This window comes from Camelus dromedarius, chromosome 28 (genome assembly GCF_036321535.1).
Source record: "Camelus dromedarius isolate mCamDro1 chromosome 28, mCamDro1.pat, whole genome shotgun sequence".
NCBI lineage: Eukaryota > Metazoa > Chordata > Mammalia > Artiodactyla > Camelidae > Camelus > Camelus dromedarius.
The window spans coordinates 15,568,427-15,593,893 of NC_087463.1; the positions used below are offsets into that span (position 1 = coordinate 15,568,427).

General features: G+C 38.4%; 1 protein-coding gene across 1 annotated transcript; it reads right to left on the reverse strand.

Annotated features, from left to right (window-relative positions):
* Window positions 1–122: 122 nt before the first annotated feature.
* On the reverse strand, window positions 123–24,658 carry LMAN1 (lectin, mannose binding 1). The gene is made up of 13 exons (XM_010979984.3): window positions 24,399–24,658; window positions 20,989–21,143; window positions 20,798–20,905; window positions 19,951–20,012; window positions 18,696–18,795; window positions 13,869–13,992; window positions 12,303–12,361; window positions 11,768–11,900; window positions 10,271–10,464; window positions 10,064–10,134; window positions 5,513–5,666; window positions 3,442–3,563; window positions 123–3,262 (listed from the first exon to the last, which is right to left on the reverse strand). Exons 1-13 carry the CDS (start codon window positions 24,634–24,636, stop codon window positions 3,226–3,228), a joined length of 1,557 nt encoding a protein of 518 aa, XP_010978286.2. The 5' UTR covers window positions 24,637–24,658; the 3' UTR covers window positions 123–3,225.
* Window positions 24,659–25,467: the final 809 nt, after the last annotated feature.

The window sequence follows — 25,467 nt, forward strand, 5'->3', positions numbered from 1 at the left end:
CCAAATGAAACATACTTCTCACACTGAATTTTTTTCAGTTGACAAAATACTATCACAAATCAGGGCCTGCTTGGAAAATAACTACTTATTACCCAAGATCAATGAAGGAAAAAGGAGGAAACTTACTAAAATATTTCTTTATTTGAATAAGGTCAATGTCAATTCTTGAATTCCAGCTAGCATCAAGTAACAATCAGGAAAAAAACACTTGACAAAATGTTATCCAATTGAAATTAACAGTGGATAGAAAACCCTTTTTAAACTTTAAAAGAAATATATTAAACAGGCAACATACAGATCTAAAAAGTTGTAAGTGGTGATTTTACATTAGATCTTATAAATAAAAAAATCCCCAATATAATAATTTGTTCACTATCTCCCTGTGATAAGCACATGGCAGGAAAAGATAATCACATCTTAATATTCACAACTGTCATTGATGTTCTTTACAAAAAGATTGTACCTCTGCAATGCAGCGGGTCAGGCAATCCCTTATTCAAGTAATTTTTGTTTTCCCCAAGTTATCAAAAAGTACAACTGTCTGAGATAAAATGTCAGAGAAATCACAACCAGGGAAGCAAAAAGCTTTAGCAGGCAGACTTGAAGATGGGGGTTTTCATGGCTGGTCTATGATCTGACGATGACTTTAAGTTTAAGAGCCATCAACCGAAGTACTAAGAGCTACAGGCAGCAATCCAAGTTCAGTTTGTAGTTGCTAATGAACCAAAAGAAAATTATTAAGTAGTAGAGTGTAAGTATAGCAGAATCAGTGCACATTTGCTAATGTCATTGACAATGAAAATGTTATATTATGGTCTCAGCTCAGCTTTACAGCAATAAAAGACTTACTTCTTTTCACCCCCCATCTTAGTGGTTCTCAAACAGTAGCGTGCTCAAATTACCTCAAGGTGCCTGTTGAAAACATACTCTGAAGTCCCCACCCCCTGAGTTTGGATTCAGGTGGTTTGGAAGGGAGCGCTGGAACCTGCATCCTTAACAAGCACTCCAGGACAGATGGTCCACAGACCACACTTAGAGAAACACTGATATTCCTTTAATACATAACAAAATATTGTGGCCTCATAGTAAAGTTTCAAGCTGAATAAAATATTCAAACAGAACACAAATAGGTACATTAAATAAGAGTATTAGCCATTATATAATTTCACCTTTTCAAAGTGGCATAAGCACAAAGACACTACAGTTTTAAAATTAATTTTGTTTTAATCCAAGGCACCTGTAAAATACTTGCTGGTGTGAGAGACGTTAAATTCAATTATACAAAACAGTATAGAAATGAAAGAATCCTGGCAGTGATTTTTTTTCACAGAGCACTTTTCTACAGAAATGAGCTACTTAAAGTCAATGATTTTGAAGAAAATAGACCAAATTTCAAATAATAACCTGAACTATTTGAGTGATTTTCAGCAAATTAGTAAGAAACAAACAAGATTCATACTCATGTTCTTTCGTCCTAGCTGTCTCCACCGTTACAAGGAAGGAACTGAACGATTCCTCTTGAATTTTAGCCTGGAAAATGGATACTGCATAGACCTGGCATTCCTTTGACAGGTTCAGGCACACGTGACCACGGACTTTGTAATACTGGACATTCTGGAGCCTTTTATCTCAAGGATTTCCAAGTTTCATAGTCTACAAATGAAACATGCTTCTGAAGGTATTAATTTTTTTTTCATGAAGTAAGAGTAAATTCTGCAATAGGATCTTTGAAACACGAATTTCAAAACGTCGATGCTACAAGGAAAAACACTAGTAGAAGCACGTTCTATGTTGAAGTGGCCAAAGCAGCGAGAGTGACCACTAGAACATTCTTGTTCTGTGCCCCAGGGTAAGTGGTAGAAGAGTCTGCATCCGCAGTACTAGTTAGGTATTGCTATAATGCAGAATTCTTCAGCGTCTTTGTATGGATTTTAGGCATTTTAGGCAATTAATTCAACCTGTAAATGACACACCTGGGAGCAAATTTATGAAGGTTTTGAAGAACTAAATAGTACTATTTATGAAAAAGTGTTTTGGATTCTGTAACAAGTGAAAGATAATCACTTCAGCTAAAAGAGGTAAAGTAAGAGTATTTCAACATCTACATCAGCTGCGAAAACAAAATTAAGTCTGCATCTTAAAATGTCATTTACAGATTGTTTCTATAATACCCAGAACTATGTACACAGCCGGTAACACCCCCTTCCAGCCTGACATTTCAAGGTTAAGCTTACTACCAAGTGCTTCAGAATATCCTTATTTCTGGCATGAAAAGAGAAATCAGAAGTACTAATGCTGTTTTTCAGATTTTGCCTTCAAAAACTTTAACAATGCTCTACTACTGTCGCCTTGATTTCCATGAAGACAGTCACAAGCACCAGGGTGCGTGATCAGAATGCAGTGGTAAGTTTTGTGACCTTAAAATATCCTCTGAACATGCATGCACTCTGAGTTGAATTTACCCATTTACATGCAGAGTAACTTTCATAATCTTGAATATACACTATTGGAATGCACTCAGAAATATTAGCCATCATGAAATGAACACATTACCAGGCAAAATACCCATAAAAACCATTATCAGAGGAATGTTCTCACCTAAATGGTTTCTCAGGTAAAGAGCAGCTCTTAATTCTCCCCCCAAGTTTCCTTTAAAAGTGAAATATACTATTGATAATCAGAGGGGAAAAAAATACTTCAATAAACATTCTGATGCCTATAATTCAGATCCTAACACTCTCAGACAAAACAGTCTGATTTCAAAGGGAGTTGTGTTAGATTCTAGGACTGCAGCACTGAGTCTCAGAGTAGGAAATTCTGGCCTGTAAAAAGACCTCAGTTATAAAATAAATATGGCAGTAGCTCTCAGACCTCATTTTGGAGGGCAGGAGGCCAAGGGTGTTTGCTACAGCTAGAAACCTCCAAAATCGGGAGACTTGGGGGTAACTTTCATATATGGGGGGTCCCCCCACTTTGTTATTTACCCTCTGATTTATCAATATTCTGTTCAGTGGCTGTATTCTACTGGCCAGAAATTAACTGATTTATGTACTATGCACAAATTTACATGTGGTTGTCTTTAAGGTTCATTCTTACTACAACTCAATGTTTAAAGTTATTTTATACAAAATTTAATAATTTAGACTATGAAGCAATTTAAATACTTAAATTCCCTCAAAAAGACATTTTGTACATACATACATGATGTACACATGAAAATGGTGATCAAAAGAATTTTTTGGCAGCGGCTTCTTGCTGAGTCCTAAGGAAAAAGAGAAAGGAAAACACAGGATTGCTTAAAATTAAAATACACAATGCCTTCTGAAGTATGAAATACAATAAAGATAAGCATATGTCCCATATATGCATGCCCACGTGAAACAGACTAGAAATACCTGCTTTGCATAAACCTAAATACTGGGTCAAATTTCAGAGACTTACCTATACATGACATACCCAACGAATAACACCGTTTGTACTGCTACAAATATAACGAAGTGCACCGTAGATAAACATGATGGAAAGGGTGGGAGTTCTGGGCATTTCGGTCTTTCATTTGATGGCTGTTAAGGCAAAGAGCTTTCTATTACAATTAGTCAAATCAGTATTTTAGAGAAGGAAATAAATGTGAAATCCTTATAAAAACTCATGGTTTATTGTATGAAACTCAAGTATCTTCATTTATTCATCCCATAAATACCTTCCACCCCCTTAACTTTCGCCACCAAACTTTTTAAGAGTAGGTGACACTGAAGGCCTCCACCTCTCACTGTCCAGCTCTTACCTTCATCACAGTGACAATGATTTTAGTGTCCCTGGAAGTCACAGATCACAAGTTCCAGTTTATACTTGCTGTACTAGAGTAATTATTACTTTTATACGTATCTTCATTGAAGTAGAGTCAGTTTACAAAGTTGTCAATTTCAGGTGTACAGCACTTCAGTCATGTAGGAACACACACATACTCATTTTCATATTTTTCTTTGTAGGTTACTATAAGATATTGAATATAGTTCCCTGTGCTATACAGTATAAACTTGTTATTTATCTATTTTATATATATTAGTTATTTTATCTGCAAATCTCAAACTCCCAGTTTATCCCTTCCCCTCCCCCCATAACCATAAGTTTGTTTCCTATGTCTGTGAGTCTGTATCTGTTTTGTAAATAAGTTCATTTCTTTTTTTTTTTTTTTTTTTTGACTCCACATATCATATGATATTTTTGTTTCTCTTTCTGGCTTACTTCACTTAGAATGACATTCTCCTGGTCCATTAATGTTGCTGCAAATGGCATTATTTTATTATTTTTTATAGCTGAGTAGTATTCCATTGGGTTATTAGCAGCACCCTCATTCTTAAGTGTTCTCTGTTTTAGACGATTACATGGTTACCCTACCAAAGAACTACCTGACAGACAGAATGGCCTTTTCTCAGCTCTCATCCTTCCCAATTTCCTGGCATTCAACCTCACTAATTAGTATTTTGAAAACTATTTCTTTTCCTATTTCTGTGAGTATTCCTTCTATTATAAGGAGGTAATTAAATACCAGGGACAAAGATTTCATCAAGGTATCCAAATGGAACATAAGTTTGATAAGGATTTCATGAGTTTTATAAGGATTTCACTAAAATTAGTTGTTCTCAACATGATCACATCTGTGGGACAAAGTTCTTCACTATGTAGATACTACACACAGCATCAACTTGGCCTTTGCAACAAAGGCTGAAGTTGGGGGGAAATAACCTCAAACAGAACTAAGGGAATAGATAATAAATGTTTTGAATGGGAGGTAAAATGAACACTAAGAAAACTATTCAGCCATATTTGAAAAACTGGAAGGGGAAAAGGCAAGTGCTACAGACATTTGTGAATTTTCTAAGGGTTTTCAAAGCCAGTAAATAAGGAAAACTTAAAAGTACCAGGAGTCTGTCTTCTAATATTGTCTCTAATGCATGTTAAACTTGAAAAGTATGTTCTCTATTTTCAATATTTATCAGCTATCCCCAAAAGTGTAGATGGGACTTTACTTGGTTCATTTTTTTTTAAAGTTTTATTTTTTTTTTTTTAGTGTAAGACAGGAAAGTAGCCGGAAAAAAGAAAAATCTTGCCTAAAGAAAGCTATCATCAGCCAGTTTTAGATCTGCGCTTCCTAACAGCCCAGAGAGAAATGTGAGTTACCCAGTGCTCATTTGCCTAACAAGTGGGTTTGTTGAGAGACATTAATTTTTTTCAAAGCTGTTTAAACATATCATTACTGATAGTAAGAGCCATGTCTGAGATTGTGATGGCTCCACTAACTGGAATAGCAATTTATTTTTAAAAAATTCTATTTAATAGGCTATGGAAGCACAAGGTAGAGCATATAGGCATTTGGGTCACATGGGATAATTAATACTAAAAATGAGCATTGGCATTAATTAAACAGTTACAATATTTTCAGTACAATATGTGCTCCTCCTTTTCAAAAGAAGATTGTGATAACTGTAAACTATAAGAAAAAAGAGCTTACCATATTTCGCTGCACTAAGTTATCTATGTCCCGCTTTACTATGTGAAGGTGCTCTTTGATGTCATTGAAGTGCTGGGTTGTCTCGTAAACGCCCCCTGCAGACCCAGGATGCTGTATGCCACTGATCAGTCTGACAGTTTCACTCATGGAATTCCTGAAATAGAAAAGCCCTTTAAACAATGGAATCACTAAGAAAGACAATTTTTTTGGTCACAGATTTCAAATGGTTACATTTCTAAGCCCATGTATCATATTGGAAAAAAAAAAAAAAACCCAAAAACAGTATTTTAAAAAATTGTCTTCAAGATTGGAAAATACTTTATAAAGGATGCCTAATCTGATAGAGAATAACACTAAATTTGTGTTAAACCAATAAAGCCAGTATTATAAATGGCTACTGAATAACATAGCGTGTGATACTCTTAATGAACTTAAATCTAAGTGGTGTTAATGTTGTAAGTAAAGGATTAACCTGTCAGGCCTGGGGTGCCCGAACTTTGCGCATCCAAAGGTTTTCAGAATTGGCCCTTGACTAGCCCCCTCGGAGGTGCTATGAAATATCTTCAAGTCTGGGGTTTTTTGCTGAGGCAGATAACCCAGGATGGGACATGCACAATGCTGAAGCTGACTGGTGGGGAGGCTGAGGTTCACTATGCTGTTCTGCGTCTGTGTATGTTTGAAAATGGCTTAAATCTTTAAAGCCCCTAAGGGTCTCCAGAATCTCTGCAGCCCATCTTTATCTCCTGCTACTCCCTTTCACCTGTCTTGGCTCCTGCTGTTCCTTGAAAATATCCTTCACATAAAGCCCTGTGTCTGCGATGCTCCTTCTAGTCCTGACTCCTCCCTCCAAGAGCGAAGGTCTAAAATGGAAGGACCAGTACCTCTCATTTTCCTTCCTCTGAGCCTTCCCTGTCAAATGCAACTACTTCCTAAACATCACACACACTTCTCTCCATCTGTGGTTTCCACATGCACAGCCTGAACCAACCATGGACTGAAAATATTCAGGAAAAAAAATTCCAGAAAGTTCTAAAAAGCAAAACTTGAATTTGCCACACACAGACTATTTACATAGCGTTTACATTGGATTTACAACTATTTAATACCAATACATTACATGAGGTATTATAAGTAATTTAGAGATGGTTTAAAGTATACAGGAAGATGTGTGTAGGTTATATGCAAATATTATGCCATTTTATATAAGGGACTTGAGCATCCTTGGATTTTGGTATCCTTAGGGGTCCTGGAACCAATCCCAAGGATACAGAGGGACTACTGTATACGGATTTTCTCCCTCAGAGAGCACAAGCTACCTGAGAACAGGGATGTCTCTGATTTTCTGACAGTGCCTCCAACAGTTATAGTTCAAGTTGGATGAATGCATAAATTATCTAACTTATTTCAAAAAGTAAAAGCTTTGCTAAAAGAAATCAAATTAAAATTGCTTAGAAATAACATGGTATGTCAGGCTGAATAAGTTTTTTAAAATTCTATTTGACTTACATGAGTAATGAAGAGTTTAAAACTTGCTACAAAATGTCTCAATGCTTTCTGAATAAGTGATGTATTGATTAAAATTTCTTTTTATAGCACACAGGCTCAAGAAAATTCATGAGTCAGGGTTTTTCTATTTAAACCTGAATTAAGGATATTTTACTATCTCTAAATTACTTACCAAAAATAAAGCATCCCAGAATATATAACCTTTTCACATATCTGCATTTTAAAATACAGCTTCTCAGAGCATGAACTTGCTTAGATATACATAAATGTCTTTAATACACAAAGATTGAGTCACTTAATATATTCCTATTAAATCATTTCATTTATTTGCCTATTGATTCTAATGTTTATTTGCTACATGTTATGAGCCAGGCAGTTTTTAGGGATATAAACTGTGTGAGAAAAATAAAATCCCTGCCCTGCTGAGACTAACAGTCCAGCAGGAGAGCAACATGACAGAGGCACATCTGGAGTTCCATGAAGAAACACGCATTCAACTTAGCTGGGCACCCAGAGCTGAGTGTTAAAGGACAGGAGGCTGCCGTGAGGGTGGGGCTGTGACGGGAGGAGGGTAGACCTTGCTAAAGGGACAGGTCAGATGAAAAAAAGGGCTGGACAGAGGCCTACAGAAAAACACCTTTTAAGGAATAATGGAAGAAAGAGCAACCAATGAAAAAAACTGAGCAGCAGCAGAGGCCAAAGAACACCCAAGAGGGAGTGGTATGCCCGAAGCCTTGAAAGAAAAATGTCTCAAGACAGAGGGAGCGCGTGAAAGTGTCAATTGCTACAGAAAGTCCAGCAGGATGAAGACTGAGAGGTCTTCAGTCCTGCAGCACCAATGACTGCAGAAAGACAGCTGCTTAAGCACAAATCACAGTTGTGGGGAAGTGAAGACTGGTGGTTTGTTCTACTTTCTAAGAAACTCACTAGAATGGGAGGAAAGAGAAGCCATAGTGAAAATAAAAAGGGTCAATTAAAGGTTTGTTTTGTTTTGATTAGTTTTAAATCATGGAAGAGCAAGCCCTTTTTATAAATGGAAGATGGGACCCTGAGGGGTAAGTCAAAGGTAGAAGACAGAGCAAGGATCACTAAAGAGCAAGGGTCAGAGAAGTAGACAAAACGGGATCCAGCGCTAGGGACTGGCCTGGACAGCAGCCGTGCAGATGGAGACACGGGTGGGGATGGAGAGTGGGGCATAGAAGAGGAGGAGACAAAGTCATCTCCCAGGAAGAGTCAATAGTCAGCTGAAGAGTCGGCTTCAAGTGCTTATGGCACTTGAAGAGAGTGGTGACTATCTTGAATAAAATAAGCAATGATCGAGAATGAATAAAGGTGGCTGAACAGCTTAAATATGACAGGACAGAGACAGGCTGAAGGGTACAGAAGAGGATAATTAAGAGCAAGGTCCCAGACTATGGAAAATATTCACATGAAAGTGTCTTGCATAGTAACCAGAATGCAACAGTTAATAAGCTGGGTAAACATCAAATGCTAAATGCCGCCTATGCACCAAAAACATTTATACTTTGAAATCAACATTTAAAAAATAAAACCAATTAACAAATGGCACAAGCCAACACATACAAATAGCTAAGTTCAAAAAACACTTGTAACCCTGTCCACTGAAAAGGCCTAGCAGCAATAACAATCCAGTAGCCATAAGCACTGGACTGTCTCCCACTAAAAGACCAGGGTTCCAAGAAAAATGCCTTTGCCATGTGTGGGACAGAAATGTCCCAGAGAAGCCTGGAAAGTCTTACACCTGAAAGGAAGTGACCAAAGATTACTGGGGTTGTAGCAAAAGGACACAGAAGCTAAGCTGTAGGGACAGCTACGGCCACAGACGAAACAATCAACACCAATTATAAAGACTAATGTATCAAAACAGCAAAATATGTTAAAATCCTTGAGCTGAAACAAATAAACATCACCTCTCACTACCTCCTCATTTAACCTCGGACACTACCAGGGCACCAACTTGTTATTCTGAAAAGGACAAGAAAAAAAGTATTTATTCTGCCTTTCCTGAACTATTTCAGGATAACAAGTAATCAGAGAAATTCTTTTCAAATGGAGAGGGAATTTTAGCATGAGAGTGCCATCCTTCTTCAACCTCTAATGAAATGGTGGGTTTAGGCTCCAGCCATCACTGGCTAAAACTCAGGCCGATGGGGGCACTTTACAATGAATGGCTCAGTCGGACAAAATCGGGTTATTAGTAACTGCTGAAACTGGGTGATGGGGATGTGAGAGAAGGCTCTTGAATTATCCTCAACTATTTTTTTTAAATTGAAGTACAATTAATTTACAATGTTGTGTTAGTTTCTGGTGTACAGCAAAGTGATTCAAAATATATATGTAACAGGTTCTTTTTCCACTATAGGTTATTACAAGATACTGAATATAGTTCCCTGTGCTATACAGTAGGTCCTTTTTGTTTATCTATTTTATATATCGTAGTGTGGATATGTTAATTACAAATTTCTAATTTATTCCTCCCCTCTGCTTCCCCTTTGGTACCCATAGGTTTGTTTTCTATATGTATTTGTTTCTGTTTTGTAAATAAGTTCATTTGTATAATTTTTTTAAGATTCCACATATAAGTGATACATGATACCTGTCTTCCTTTGTCTGACTTCATGTAAGATGACAATCTCTACTGCTGCGAATGGCAGTATTTCATTCTTTTTTATGGTTGAGTAACATTCGTGTGTGTGTGTATGTATTACCCAAATTCTTTTTATATTTTAGAAATGCACAAATACTACTGGCTGTCAAGCAACAAACTTTTTAAAAAAGATGTTAAAGCATTTTTTTCCTTTTCTAGCTTGGAACAATTAAAACATTTGGACATGTTAGTAGTTTCTAAATCTCAAAAATCCCTGTACTTTACATTCATAATCTAGAACGTGATTTATAAAATAATCTAGAACATGATTCTTACCCTCATGCTGGAATCTTACAACGTGCTTGCATATTTAGAGAAACGAAGAATTTAGGATAAAGATATCACGTAACACTCAAACATTACTTTTGTATACTTACTTCATTTCATTTACTTGTCTCAGAATCTCATGCTGAGTGTTCACAACAGTATCCAGTTCTTGTTGAGTGGTCTGGAGGAAAAACAAAAGATGACCAGTCACCTCAATAATCCTCATTATACAGAACACAGGGCACAGTAGCTTTTCCTTCCTACTTCTCCTCCATCAAAGGCTACCTAGGGTATATCTGCATATTCCGAAAGCTCACCTGTCCATGCTGCCCTGGGATTCCTGCTCCTCTTTTAGAGATCTCCTCCGTCAAGGAAGAGACATATCTTCTCTGTTCGTCAAGAATCATATCTAACTGTCGGTTCAGCTGCTTGATTTCAAGATGAATACGATTCTGTCCCTCAAAGATCTGTCTCAGCTCACGATCTCCTACACTCTCAAATATTTCATCCGCTGAAATGGAAATAACAAATCAAAACTATTAGAATCACCTCTACACATCTGTAGTTTTCAAATTACTGCAAGTGACCAAAGTACAACCTAGACTAAAATTAGATCATCAACACAGTGCTCAGATCTCCCCAAAGGTAAACATGCAGCTACACCTAAAAACTATTTTCTCTTTTCAATATACTATGTGATTCTATTTACAGGAACAGGCAGAACTAATCTCAGTTAATAGAAATCTAAATAGTGGTTGCCTCTGAGGAGGGGGCAGCTGACTTGAAAAGAAGCATGAGAGAACTTTCTGGGGTGATAAAAATATTCTGCATACTGATCTGACTGATAGTTAAAGGTAGATACACATTTATTAGAATTCATCAAACTATTGTCTTAAAATTTGTGCATTTTATATACATAAAAGATTAATAAGTGGAAATGCGAACAGTTGATTTTCCTTTCATTCCTGACTGCTGAAAACAGGTCATTTCATTCAAACACTTACTATAATTAGCTTCAGGATATACCTACAAATCATATGCGATGTTTAAAACAAATCTAAGAAAAAAATGAAATTTATCTTTCATTTTTGCCTTCATTAAATCTGAATCACACTGTTAACACTTAAGAGAATCACATACTACTTAGTTCAAAAGCTAGCTCCCCAGCTTTATTAGATATAGCCTTGATCCTCTGTACAGATGGGGAACCCAGATAATAACAGCAGATTACTCAGCCACTCTATTTGGCCTTGTTTTATTTTTGACATGTAGCCCATGTAAGTACTTAATTACACTGGCTTAGGCAAATATTTAAAAATTTTCAACCTTTAATGTCCAGAATTGTTAAGTAGCAAGAGGAGAGCCAGGTAATCACATTACTCTCACAATAGTTTTGCTAAGTATTAACTCTGTATTAATAAGGTAATTGTGTGCCACTAAAAGGAAAGAAAGAAACCTTGGACAATTGCATTCAACAAATATTTACTGGGTGTCAGCTACTACATCAGCACTGCCGTTGTCCGTCAGGTTCAGGGGACACAGCAGTAACGCAAGAAACAAGACCCTGCCCTCACGGAGCTTACACTCCCCCTCAGCCAGGTGCTCCAGACTGCACAGTGCACTAAGCCACACTCTTACTGGTAAAAACTTCAATCTCCAGGCCTTGTAAAGACTGAAGATTTGCTTAAGAATTGTTTCCAGAAATTACTTGGAATGTGCCAGGTAAGAGAGAGAAGATGAGAAGAATGAAGTGCCAGGTGACACAAATGCCACAACTACTGGTGGCAGCTGAGGACAGCTTTGCTCCAACTCACTAGGGTGCCCTTGGAGGTCAGGGTGGTCCTTCTGGAATTCTTCTTTTTTTTTATCCAATTCTTGTTGAAAATGCTCAAATTCCTCCTGGTACTTTTCTTTTTCTTTTTCAGAAATTTCTTTATCCGGTGTAGGCTTTTTTGGAGTTTAAAAATAGATCATTAAAAAAAATTTTTAAGTAAGAAAGTAATAAACAATATATGTTAAACTAGTTCACCACTAGTGGGAAGGTTAAATTACTCTTCCTATTAATACAACAACAACAAATAAGAATAGCCACTGCCATTTACTGAGCGCTTGCTAGAAGTACACAGTCTTTAATGCATAAGACATAAATGTGGCCAGTACCAGCATCTCAGTTTTACCAGTGGAGAAATGGAGTGTTACAGAGGTTAAGCAGCTTGTACCAGGTCACATGGTAGTAACTGGCAGAAACAAGACCCAAACTCAGTCTTCCCAAGTTTTCAGCTACAAGGCAATACCATTAAACTGCAAATAAACTTTTTTGGGGGGAGGAAAAAAAAAAAGTGTACTTACTGGCTCTTTCCCAGGCTCAGTCAATTGGAAAGTCAGAAAAGAAAGGACATCATGGTCATCTACAAATTAAAAGAAAGAAAAAGTTCCATAATAGATTATTTTTATGGTTGTGAATTCACTTTATAAACATCTGTTCCTTTAAAATAATAAATAAGGGAAATAACAAAAATTAGCTTTAATTTGGTAGGGCAACGGTGCTCTGTGAGCTTTAGAAACAAATTCATCTGAAAGATTTATATTACAACTAAGCTAAAATCCACTTTCTTAAATCCTAAACCAGTACATTTGGCAGTGTTTAACATATTACAGATGTTTAATAAATATCTGATAAAGGAAAGAACAAACAAATGAAGGGTCAAAACGAGCCCGAACTCCGAATCCTGGCACCAAGATCCTTTATTTTTCCACAAATCTCCTTCATGGCCTGTGTTCCAGTCAAGGGAGACAAAATCCCATCCTTCATGTGTTTCCTGTTCCTGTCTCTGAAACCTTACAGCACTCACCTCTTCTAGCCTTACTTCCCTGTTCTGCGCATGACCCTGCTCGGTCCTGGCTCACTGGGACAGTCCTGGTCTCTCCCTGTCATCCTGCCACCACTAACTGCATCTCCTTTTACTCTCACAGCACCCCGATTAGAGGATATGATTGCTCTTCTATATACATCATTTATATTTGTCTCCCTCATATAGCAGATATTAACAATTTCATTTTACCTAAAATCATATTAAGAAATCAAATTAAAATGTTTAAGCTAAAAACAGCTAACAGGTCAAAGTTTGTAACACTGAACTAAAATACTCATCCTGGCTAGTGTCACATCCATAAAACAAGAATAATGAATTTCAACTACAGCAATTTCTTTGGTTTCTGCCATTTTATGGAGATCTAGATGTACAGCCAGAGTAGAGGAAGCTGCAATACTACAGTGCAGGTTGGGTAACTTTAGGGCAAGTGTTAATACAGCACTGGACCCAGGAGCCAGAAATCTACACCAAGTCCTGCCTGGGTCTGACTTATCAGCCATGTGATCTTTAGAAAGTCCTTTAATCCAAGGTTTGGCAAACACCTAAAAATAGGGTAAATATGATCTACCTTCCCTCCCTCCCTGTGTTGTTGTAAGGAACAAATCATGTATTTGAAAATGATTAAAAAAAACATTATGCAATATGAACACAAGATGTTATTAATGTCCAGTAAGTTCATTTATCACCACACATGGAAGTTTAGTCACCAATAATATTTCCTCAGACCACCAAATTCATTTAAATGTGCCGTGACAACTCCACTTGGCAATTGAACTTTTAAGTATGTCTCCTTCACCGGAACATACCAAACCCAAAACTGATATTCTCACTTACGTACCTGTATGGAGCCCCAGCCAACGGGATACCTACAGGAGAGAAGCAGCAGTGCCGAGACCCCAAGGCCGGCACCACAGATCAAGTGAAGGTTACGATGAGTCTTTAAAGGTTGAAAGTAAACAAGGCTGCACATCTCCAAAATACAGTATTCCCAATGAAATTTAATTCACAACCTTCTAATATATTAAAAGACAGCAAGACTTACCTGCAAGAGCTCCAGTTGCAGCAGATATTCCAAAATGCCCCTGGGCAGGGATGATCATATTTTCCACTTTGGCGCAAAATTCATAATCATTTTTATCTGGTGTGAAGCCATTATTGATCATTACCTAGAAAGATATACGGTAGCTACAGCTTTTATAAACACTTTTGTAAAGTGAATTTCAGTCAGCTTATGACTATTTGGCCTAATAACCAACTGTCAAAAAGCTATCAGCTTCAAATCATTATGCTGTATCTTGAACTTACACAATGTATGTCAATTACATCTAGATAAAATTGGAAAAAAAATTAAAAGCTATCAGCTTTCTCTCATTATCTTAAAGGGTAATCCCTTATCCACTAAATAATCATATTGGTATCATTATACAATAAGATGTTTCGCTTAAGAAAATGGTTTTTGCCCTAGGCTGTGTCGAAGGCTTAAAAAGAAAAACCTGGTAACTTTCCATGAAAATCTCTCTATAATAGAATGTGGTTCACCTTCTCTACAGAAGGCTTAGGGAACCACGGCCACGTCCTCTGAATGGTTCACACAGAAGAGGGGTCAGGCTTGCTCTGAAACCGCAGTGACAGTGAACCGGCTGAACTGACAAGTTTTACTACAGCTAGCTGAGAATCAGATTGCCTTAGCAAATAGTGAGCCTCTCTTCACTAAATCAGGGGAGGGTAACTGGACTGTCCTAAGTTAGCAGAACGGCAGCAAAAGTGACAAATCATACTGACAGAAAAGGCAGAAAATGAAAAAACTAAAAAGACACAAGTTTCTACTCTGCAGAATGTATTTCTGAAGTAATGACTCTAAATGTCTTAAAGGAATCTCAGAATTCTAAGGAAGCAGAGGAAGCCACCTGGACATGAAGATCTGTCTCACGAGCCCACTCAGGCAGTGGTGGGGCCTCTTCAATACCTTTCACTTCCGGCAACCCCATCACTAGCCCCACCCTAAGTAAGAGTCACCAGACTAGAGGTGCAGGTACACGGCACCAGAGTAAGGACACTTCGGACATCACCTCCAATGCAGTTTTGTCAATGATAATTAAAGTCACATTCGTAAAATGTGACAGTACTCAGTCCAAATTATCAGCAAGAGAGTAAAAGCCTGTCAATATGAAGCTTTAATCTATGTAGCAAAGGACAGAGACGTGAGCTACTAATATTTAAAAAGTCACCCGTCATTTAGTGGACTAATGCTAGTATTTCTGTAAAATATTTATCATTGAGTTCCTATTTGAGTTTACATCATTTACAACTGGTTCTCCTCTACAGTCTTTCAAATCAACTATCAGTAACACATCTGGCTCTGAGAGAAACAAGAGAAGTGTTAAGTTAATCACATTCTATTTTAATACTGAAAACTTCTAGTGATTCAGTACTTTTTCCTTCAACTCCAACAAACTCAAAATCCATCAGGAATGTTGTTAACTGTCTAGTTCTAATTCTCTAAAAAAAAACTACACTGTAGTCACTGCACTAGGAATTTGGAGGGGTGTGAGGGCTCGACTGTACAGGTACAGTGATTGATACCAGCAACACTTCTCTGAGATCACTGATAACATTCCTTACTCATCTTGCAGCTTAAACTCGCTGTTAAACCTGACTCTTGCAGTATTTAAAATCTTGTTTTGACTGTATTTCCTTCACTAACAGCTTTTCTTGCTCACCTTACTTTGTTTTTCCCTCTGAAGCTCAAAACAACTGGGAGCTAAAGGTATAAGGACATTCGGTAAACATTTCTTGAGTACCTAAAACAGGCACTGTATTCGGGACTAGGAGGAACACAGAATATGCCTGCACTGAGAAGTGTACAATCATACTGATGAGAAGACATACAAACCATAGTTAACCAGCAGTTCAAGACAACATATTTTAAAGGGCAAAAAGCATTAGAAGGAAAAAAAAAAAACACTTAAGAGTTTGAGAGATCATTATGAGTTGATGTTTGGAAAATCTGATGGAAAAGGGATGGTGAACAAGCATGTTCAGGAACAAGCAGGACTTGGCAGGTAGAGGAAGGAAGGGGGGAGAATTACAGGAAGGGACAGCAGACTGAGCAAACACACAAAGGCCAGGACCATTAAGTCACAGTCAGGTGTCCAGCCAAGTCTCTCTAAAATGTATTCTTCAGAACACTGGCTCTACAGACACTCACAGATCCCAACTGAAAAGAGAACTCCATGGTCCAATAACCCAAAAGAATGAGGGCTTCAATAAAGGTTTCTTTATTTCAGGACTTCCCAGAACCTTTAATGTGCTAGTATGCACAGTCCTCCCAACCTCATCTAACTAGGGACCTCTTTTTGGGGTACATTTTGCAGGATTATTATTTTGGAAATTGCTGGTAGGGCTGACGGCCTGTGTAGGTTCACGTAGACAGCCTCCCTGTGATCTATGAATTCGTGTGTCCGTACTTGCCATGGTTGGTGTCTGGGTTCTGCTACATGAAGGTAAGCGTGACCTGATGAAACTGTACAGGATGTATAATAATTACAGTTGAACTGAAATCCAAGTTACTCCTAACAGACTGGACACTGCCTCTCTTCTGAGGTCTCTAAATTAGCTGGGAATTTAAAACTGAGCCTATCAAAGTTTTCCAAAGAACTGTCTTTTTCAGAGTTTATATAAAGGAATGCGAGGCTAGCCTAGATCATGAGATTTGGGAAAAGAAAAATGTATACAGGATATTCTTTACTTACAAGTATTATATAACCAGGTATTGAAGGCATCTTTAAAAAAGTAAAGTTCATGTGGTATTTTAACTGCCAGGTGGACAGATCCACCTGAATACTACCCCAAATTCAGTCTGTCTACAACTAACCTCATTACCAATGCTCTGCCTTCCCACTCCTCCCTCAAACACAAACAAATGCGATGCTTCTTGGTGAGTTAATGGTACCATTTAGTTGTACATCTGACCAGAATGCACTTTTGGTGGGAATGTAAACTGGTGCAGCTACTATGAAAACAGCATGGAGATTATTCTTCAAAAAATGTAAAACATAACTACCACAGGATCCAGCAACTCCACTCCAGGGTACTTATCCAAAGAAAACGAAAACACTAGCTAGAAAAGATCCATGCACCCCCAGGTCCACTGCAGCTTTCTTTACAACAGCCAAGATACAGAAGCAGCCTAAGTGCCCATCGATAGATGACTGGATAAAGAAGATGTGGTACGTGCATACAATACTCAGCCATAAAAAAAGAATGAAATCTTGCCATTTGTAACAACATGGATGGACCTACAGGGTATTATGCTAAGTGAAAGAAAACAGAGAAAGACAAATACTATATAATTTCACTTGTATGTGTAATCTAAAAAACAAAATAGAAACAGAATCAAAGACACAGAGAACAGGTGGTTACCAGAGGGGAGGGGGTTGGAAGGAGAGAAATAGGTGAAATAGATAAAGAGGTACAAACTTCCAGCTGCAAAATAAATGAGTCATGGGTCTGAACTGTACAGCGTGGGGAATATAGTCAGTAATTATGTGATATCTTTGTATGGTGACAGATAACTAGATTTACCATGGTGATCACTCTGAAAGGTACAGAAATACTGAATCACTACCTTGTATATCAGGAATAACAATAGTGTTGTAGGTCAATTTTACTTGAAAAACAAATTCATAGAAGAAGATCAGATTTGTGGTTACCAGAGAGAGGTGGGGGTGGGGGTAGGCGGGACTGGATGAAAGCAGTCATAAAGTACAAACTTCCAGTTATAAAGATAAATAAGTACTAGGGATACAATGTGCAACATGATAAATATAATTTCCACTGCTGTATGTTAAAAATGAAAGTGGTTAAAAGAGTAAATCCTAAGAGCTCTTATCTCAAGGAAAAAATTTTTTTTCTATTTCTTTAATTTTGTATCTACACGAGATGATGGATGTTCACTAAACTCTCTGTGGTCGTCATTTCACGATGTACATGAATCATTGTGCTGTACACCTTAAACTTATACAGTGCTGCATGTCAATTACATCTCAATAAAACTGGAAGGAGAAACATAAATGAGAAATTGCATGTAAAGTACCAAGCACAGGGCATGGCCCATTAAGAGTCAAGGAGTCTCAAACACCCTGTTTTTGGCTCCTTTCATAAATACCGTTATAAGAACACTGCTGCCTAAGTCATCCTTCCCAAATTGCAAATCTGATCATTTCACTTTTCTGCTTAAAACTCCTTAAACGGTCCCTTATCGGATGAACTACATGAGGCCTGTGAGACTTGTTACTCCCAGCCTTTCAACCTCACTTCCCAAATCTGTATCCTCCAGCCAAACCAACTACTCACCTTTCCCAAATCTTTGAACAGTCCCTCCGCCTGTTTCCTTTGCCTGGAATACGCACCATCTAGGGAACTCCTCCTTCCGTTGAAGGTGCAGCTCAGCTGAGACCATTCCTGCTCTTGCCCACGCCCGCCTGACAGCTGCAGGAGTCTGCCCTCGTGACCCCTTTAGGGTATCTGTGTTGTTGCATTTATCACAGAGCGTACTAATGTTAAGTAAGCATCTCCTCCAACAGACAACAAGCTCTTTGGAGAAAATGACTTGTCTTACTCATACTTGGGTAGCACACAGTAGGATGTTTATACATTTACTGACTAAATGCAAACCTATCGGCAAGACTTGACAACACATGACCACTTTTCACACTGAGCTTTGAATCATTTGCTCCCTCATAGTAACACTGATGAGGACATGGACAGTGTCCGAATTAAAATGCATTTAGTTTCTATCAAAGATTCAGAATGAGAAACCATACTAGAATACCACTGATTTGATTCTCTCTAAATGTATGCTACTTACGGTCAGTGTTTTCTGGTAATATATAATCTTCGCCCGGACAGGATAGGGTTTGTTACGAAAGTCCCTCTGGCAACTTGCTAAAGCCTGGTTAGCACCATCACTATAGTATGAGGAAAAGAAGACAAGCAAGAACTTAAGAAAGCTTCTCAATATTTAAAAACTCACTATTTAAAACTATTAATGTCCATAAAGATATCAATAATATCAAGTGATGACAAAGCCTTGGGATATGTGAAGTTATTTATGCAGAAGACACAAAGCTGCCACATGAGTTTTTCCTGTGACTCGGGTCAGGTCTCTGGGTAACGAGCCAATGTTACCACGGCTGCAGGCCAGGGCAGTCATGCTCTTCTACATGAGACTACGGCAGAATCACAATCACAGATTGTGCTTTAAAAATGCAGATTTCCTAGATCCTACCCTAAATCAGCATAAGCAGAATCACAACGGGGAGGCCATGATAGTTCAAATAGCTCAACAGGTGGTTGTGATAAAACGACCAGTTAAAGTCATTATGGTAGGGAACAGTAAACAGGAGTACAGATAAAGTATTTTTTCTTACAGTTCACTGATGGGGAAATTAACCTTTTAGCCAAACAAACATGTAAAAATTAAAAATGTACATCCCTAATTCACACACATTATAAATATACTAAATATTCAGAAGTTTTGTAGCTCACTGAGAATCTTTCAAATACAGCAACACCAAGGCTGAATGAGGTGGCATAAATTTCTTAGTCATTAGGTTGGTTAAGGCTCTAAACATTTTTTTAAAATTCTTTTTTCTAGTGGGGAGGTAATTAGGCTTACTTATTTATTATTTTTTTATTTAACAGAGGTACTGGGGATCGACCCCATCACCTCATGCATGCTAAGCATGCGCTCTACCACTGAGCTATACCTTTCCCCCACAAGCCTCTAAATTTTATTTCTGAAAAATCCTTTTTAATAAAGATGAAAATCATTACTACTGGCATCACTGAGAGCCAGGAATGTTTTATAAACCTTTAAACGTATTATATAATTTTAGGTTAAATAAAACAACACATTTTATGTTTGAAATCTAGGTGGTCCACAGAAAGAACTTTAAAACACAACCAAATTAAAATAAGACCTTTCCACTAAGTTACAAGATACATCTCAAGAAAAAGAATAATCTTATTTCATCTGGAAGAATGTTCAGAACTGAAACAATATATTTTATAAGGTTTCCAAAAAGAAGCTGAAATCGGGAATAATGTAAAAATGTACTTACTTTTGATGGTCATAATGGAGTCGTCCATTGTTGCCTATAATTATTATTGCAGGATTATTTTTCTAAAAATAAAGAGAATGCATTTGTTTTAAAGTCCTTAGATTTATAGAATTTAAGGACTTTATATAAAGAATTATAGATCATTCTAGATGTGCTGTAAGTTCTCTTACACCTTTAAAATCCTAGGACACTGAGCATGGGACTAGTGTGGGACTTAGGGGAGCTTAGTAATAGGACTCACATGGCCTCAGCATTCAAGGAGTTTAATACTAAAGTTCTCCTTTAAATGGTTAATAATGACCTCTGACAATCAGCAAACTATCAGCTGAAGCAAAGAGCACCAGTCTTAGGGCTGTTAGAGCACAAGTTAATGTTTCCAATTCATAAGTACATTTTGTTCTTAACTATTTCAGGGAAATTGGCTGATCAGAAGTGATTAACATATGAAAAGATATCAACACATGAGCTAGTAGTAATAATGCATAATGCACATATTTTCATGAAAACAAACCGTAATAACCTTCTAAACAATGATTGTTTTACTACCTACATCTAAAGGACTCACGCTGATCCATCAAAATTACTAAACATAAACAGGGTGTGGGGAAGGTGGGTAAAGTTCTCAGACTGAAGGTTCCATTGTGACCTCAAGTTGGTATATGACAAATCATGAACTTATAGCTTTAAATTTATAAATTCCCAGCTATAATATAGACTAGTCATCACACTTAAAATATAGTTTGGAGAGTCCTCTACTATTAAACTGAGAAAACTTAAAAAAGCTATATTGTTCACAGCCTAACTTTGTTAATATTGAAGTGGGTAACAGTCCTGAAAACAAATATACCTTTCCATCATTGTCGAAAGAATCAAAAAATATTCCAACACCATTCCACATATCAGCTGATCCAAACACAGGACCCTCCAAGCCTTGATTTTCTGTATACCAAATTGCCTGTAAATATGTAACAGAGAACATTTAGAGGCTAGTGGTATATGCACTCATATACATTTCCTAAGTTAAAGAAATTACCATACCAGGCCATCAGCTCCAATTCTACCTCTCCCAGTCACTCGAAATGTCACCTCAACTTCCCAGTTCTCAAAGGCTGCTGTTGTCTTTGTCCACACTGATCCTCTTTGGCTTTTTAAAGATGGTGCTATTCGAATCTGATCTGAACTTGGAATAGCATCTAGAATAGAAATCAGGGAAGAAAAGCTTTAAGTTATAATTAGGTAAGACTCCATGAATCATCACCAAACTGCTATACACCTATAGAGATCTAATTTTAACTCAGTTACCTGCACAGTCATTTTGTTAGGAAAAATTTTCATGTTGATAGTTCCAAGTTTTAAATTTTAGGGGTTTCTACCACCCCCCTTATCTTTTGAATAGTGAAATATCTCTGCCAAAAAAAAAAAGATTAAAGCTACAACTATACATGAAACATTCAGGGGGCAGAAGAGAGGAAACTATGGCTTAAAAGGCAAATCAACTATTAGATTCTCATAATCTTCTTCAAATATCTCAAAAATTTGTGTATTATTTTAAAAACTTAAATGTATTTTTTACCAGCTTGTAAATGTCATAAAGCTCAAACACATGAGAAGAACATACCACTAGGAATCAAGAGACTTATTCCTAGCCTCAGTTCAGCTGTGTGACTTTGAGCAAGTAATTCTTACTTTCTTGGGCTCACCATATGTTCACCTGTAAAATGAAGGGGCTGGGCTCAATTACTTCCATATATACCCCAAAACTTATATGCAAAATTTGGAGCATATATACATTCCTCTAGGGAGAGGGTCAGGTGACTTTCATCAAACAGTTCTCCAGCATGAGCAAATTCTCATAGAGAACAGTGATCCCCAAGATGGTGGTTTCATCTCCATCCACTTACGAGTTGTTTGATCATAGGCAAGTTATCCAATTCTCTAATAACCTCACAGGGATATAAGTACCTATATAAGTGCATACAAATATTTCAGTAAATGTTAGCTATTCCTATTATTGGACTAGATAATTATTAAAGCACCTATGAGGTAGCTACGAACAATTCTAGCACACCTTCTCAGATATGAACGAGTTCTGACATTCTGACATCCTTGCTAGGAAATAACTGTATTGTCTCTTTACAGGTAGGAAAACTTGACAAAAAAATACAAGTTCAGATACTTTAGTAAATTCAGCCACTTTGTCACCATCACTTTCAAACACTTAATCGTTTGGGGGCAGGCATCATGGAAAGAGCAGTGGGTACAGAATCAGAAGACCTGGATTTGAGTTCTATTCTAGCCACATGAGCTATGCAACCATTTCCAGGAACTCACCTTTCTGAACACGTTTTTTTCACCTATAAAACAGATAACACCTGCCTTGCCTAGTAAGATCAAATCAGAGAATGAAGGTGAAAGAGCTCTGAGAGCTATAAAGGGTTACAAATTGCTGGGGGTTTTTGCCCTAATGGACCCAAGGATGTGTACTGACAGTACAAAAGGACATCAGAATTAAGAAAAAGGAACACCATAGATTTGGTTTTAATTTGGGGATGATGTAAAGGGACGTGTTTAAATTAAATCTTAAATTTCGTTATTTAAAAAATTGTTTTAAATAATGGATCTCAGGGTGAAATGAAAACAACAAAAATATAATCAATGGAGTAAAAAAACTGTGAGACTGTAAAAATTACAGGGATAACGAATGCAAGGGATATCCACAGCAGTGATTCCCAGAGTCAACAGATAGAAAAATCATGGCTAAAATTCTAATCTCTTTATTTCAAATTCAATCTAGCCATACAGCTTTAATTCACCACATACATTATCTGACATTTCTGCAGCAGAAAAGCTTAGTTGGTTACAGGTTCTGTAAAGAAAGTCAATTTAACTAATGTAAGCAGTTGATTAATACTCCTAATTGGCTATTTTACGTAATGTGAGAAGAAGAGAGAAGAGCAAGAGGACAACAGAGAAATGCCGAAGTGAAAAAAATGTGAACAAATTTATCACCACTACTTGAAAAATTCATTATCATTCCAAGAAGAAAAACAAAAATCCCCCAAACCTGTGTTTGGTACACCTGCATCATCTTTGTGTATTAAGAAAAATGCTACCTTGATTACAAATGACCAGCTCTACACCGTAGATGAGTGGGCATACAATTAATGGTTGCTGAGTAACAGAATAATTGCACTCCACTTCAAATACTTAATGACTTGGTCGTTAAGTCAAATTGAAATCTATGCCTTTGAATTACACATTAATTTCAGTGAAACAGCTCTTCCTAAAAGTGTGCTTCCTATTCAGCAATTACTTTCTGTAAGTGGAACATTTTGTTTCAAGCACTGGACAATCTAAAACGATGTATACAAACTATATATAAGTGACTGCTTAATAACACATAAAGATGGAATTCAAATTGCCAGCGCTTCTTACCCCATATAAAGGCATTTGTCACGTGTTTCAAAGGTTGTATCTGATGGTCACTGAACAGAGCTTACAGCATGCCGAGTGCTACGGCTGATTCCTTAGTCAGCAGTGACACCTCAGCACTAAAGTACAGACGTTTTCTTTCACGTATGTAAATGTCTAGCAAGGCTCTCTCACCTCCTAACAGTGTCACACACTTAAGAGTGAATAAAATATGGTGCACGGCTTATTTCAATTTTCCCCAAAAGACTGAAAAGAAAAAAAAAGCCCAAACACAAAAACCAAACCCAGTTGTACACATAATGCTATTCTCAGCCTCAAGTTCTCAATACCGGAAAAAACAAAAAACAAAAACGACTTCCTCTACTAAATAAAGCGACGAGTGTGACTATTAAGTTAAATAATGTGTCAGTAGAAGACAAAAGTCACTAAGAAAGGCAAACTTAAGGACAATTCCAATAGGGTGAGAAGAATGTCCTCTGACACAGACTTCAAGATTACTCTAAAGCCAGCATATGCCGTCTCTGGAGCCGTCAGGGGGCATCGGGTACAACCTGGAGCATTAAGCATGGCTAATACCGGAGGGAAAAAAGCAAGGGAGGGCCGAGAGAAGGGGGAAAGAAGGCAGGGGAATGCAAGACCAGCTCTCAGGTTGGGATGGGGAGGGGTTGTGGCGCGGGACGTTTTCCCTTGAGACGTGGCGTTAGGCTGAAACTTGATGCCTCGAAACGAGTTTAAGAGAGTACTTCTAAGTGCAGGAAGTAACAAAAAACCTCTACCAAATGGAAAGAACAGACGACATCAAAGAAGGGAGGCCAGGAGGAAGGTGGGATGGAGAGAATGTGGGAAAGACGGGGGAGGCAGGCGGAGGGAACCTTGCAGACTCGAGCCGGCCTGCAGGAGGGGCTGCTGAGAAGGGTCCCCTCCACCGCGCTTACGGTGTGCAGCGGGGAGAAGGTGCGGAGGGGGCACAAGGCGGGGGAGACGACCCGGGCCCCCCACCCCCTGCCCCGGCTTACTCCCCGCGTGGGCCCAGAAAGGCACGGCCCCGTCGCTCTGCACCAGGTGCGGTCCCTTGAAGCTGTATTTGTACTCGAAACGGCGATGCGGCTGCGCGGCTGGAGTGCCCGCGGCGCCAGCAGCCGCGGGGTCGCCTCCCACGCCGTCGCCCCCGACGAAACGACAGAGCGACAGCAGCAAGGCGCAGAAAAACGACCGAAGTCCGGCCCGAGGACCCCTTCGCCTGTATCCCGCCATCTTGGATTCTGGAAAGCGGAGGCCAGCGGGAAGGGGAGGGGGGCGGGCGTTGCGGACGGCCAACAGGGCGCTTGCTGATTGGCGGAGCCCGAGAGACCCCGGGGGCAAGGGTGAGCCCCGCCCCCGGCCTCCGCTATCCAGGCGGCCGCGGGACCCGGACTATCTGTGGGCGGGGGCACGTGGGGGGGGCGGGGCCTGGAGGCTCCGCGGTCTGCACGCTCCTTCTCTGCACTCCCACCGCGGGAATGGAACTTCACGCTTCTCTTTCCACGTGACGTGGAGTGTTGGAGGAGCAGACCAGAAGTCTACCTGCAAGAAGTTTCCTTCTGCCTCTTAACATACCGTAGAATTCTCGAGCTCTGATACCTGTGGACTTACCGCATCAATCCTCCCTGCATGTAATAAACTTTTCCTGTATTAGAAGAAAGGCATTCTTTTTGACGTAAAACCAATTGTTCAGTAGCTACTTTTCATTAGGTAGACTTTGCAGAAACAAATCTTTCCAGAAACAAGACGTAATCATGAATACTAATAGTCCCAGTCCACTGAGCTCCACCAACCTGTTAGGGAATTTCAAACTGGGAACCAGCAATCCATAGCTGTCTTACTTTTTCTTAGTAATTGATAGTTCTTTATTTTGGATACCAGCCCTTGATTGGAAGTTTTTTTTTTGTCTTGCAAATAATATTTGGTACCATTCTGTGAGATGCTTAACTTTCCTAATGTTCTCTTTTAATGAACAGAAGTTTGGGATATCAAGAAAGTTCAGTTGAACTGAACATGGTGACAGGGGAGCACAATTTCTTCTATGGAACAATGAGAAGCTGAATT

Excerpts from the sequence above, each read along its gene's own strand:
- LMAN1 (XM_010979984.3), bottom strand. The coding sequence starts at position 24,636 with ATGGCGGGATACAGGCGAAGGGGTCCTCGGGCCGGACTTCGGTCGTTT. Across the intron at positions 11,901-12,302 it reads CTGAGCCTGGGAAAGAGCCA|CCTACACCGGATAAAGAAAT; the intron begins GTAAGTACACTT and ends ACTCCAAAAAAG. Across the intron at positions 10,135-10,270 it reads TCCCAGGGCAGCATGGACAG|ACCACTCAACAAGAACTGGA; the intron begins GTGAGCTTTCGG and ends TTTTTCCTCCAG.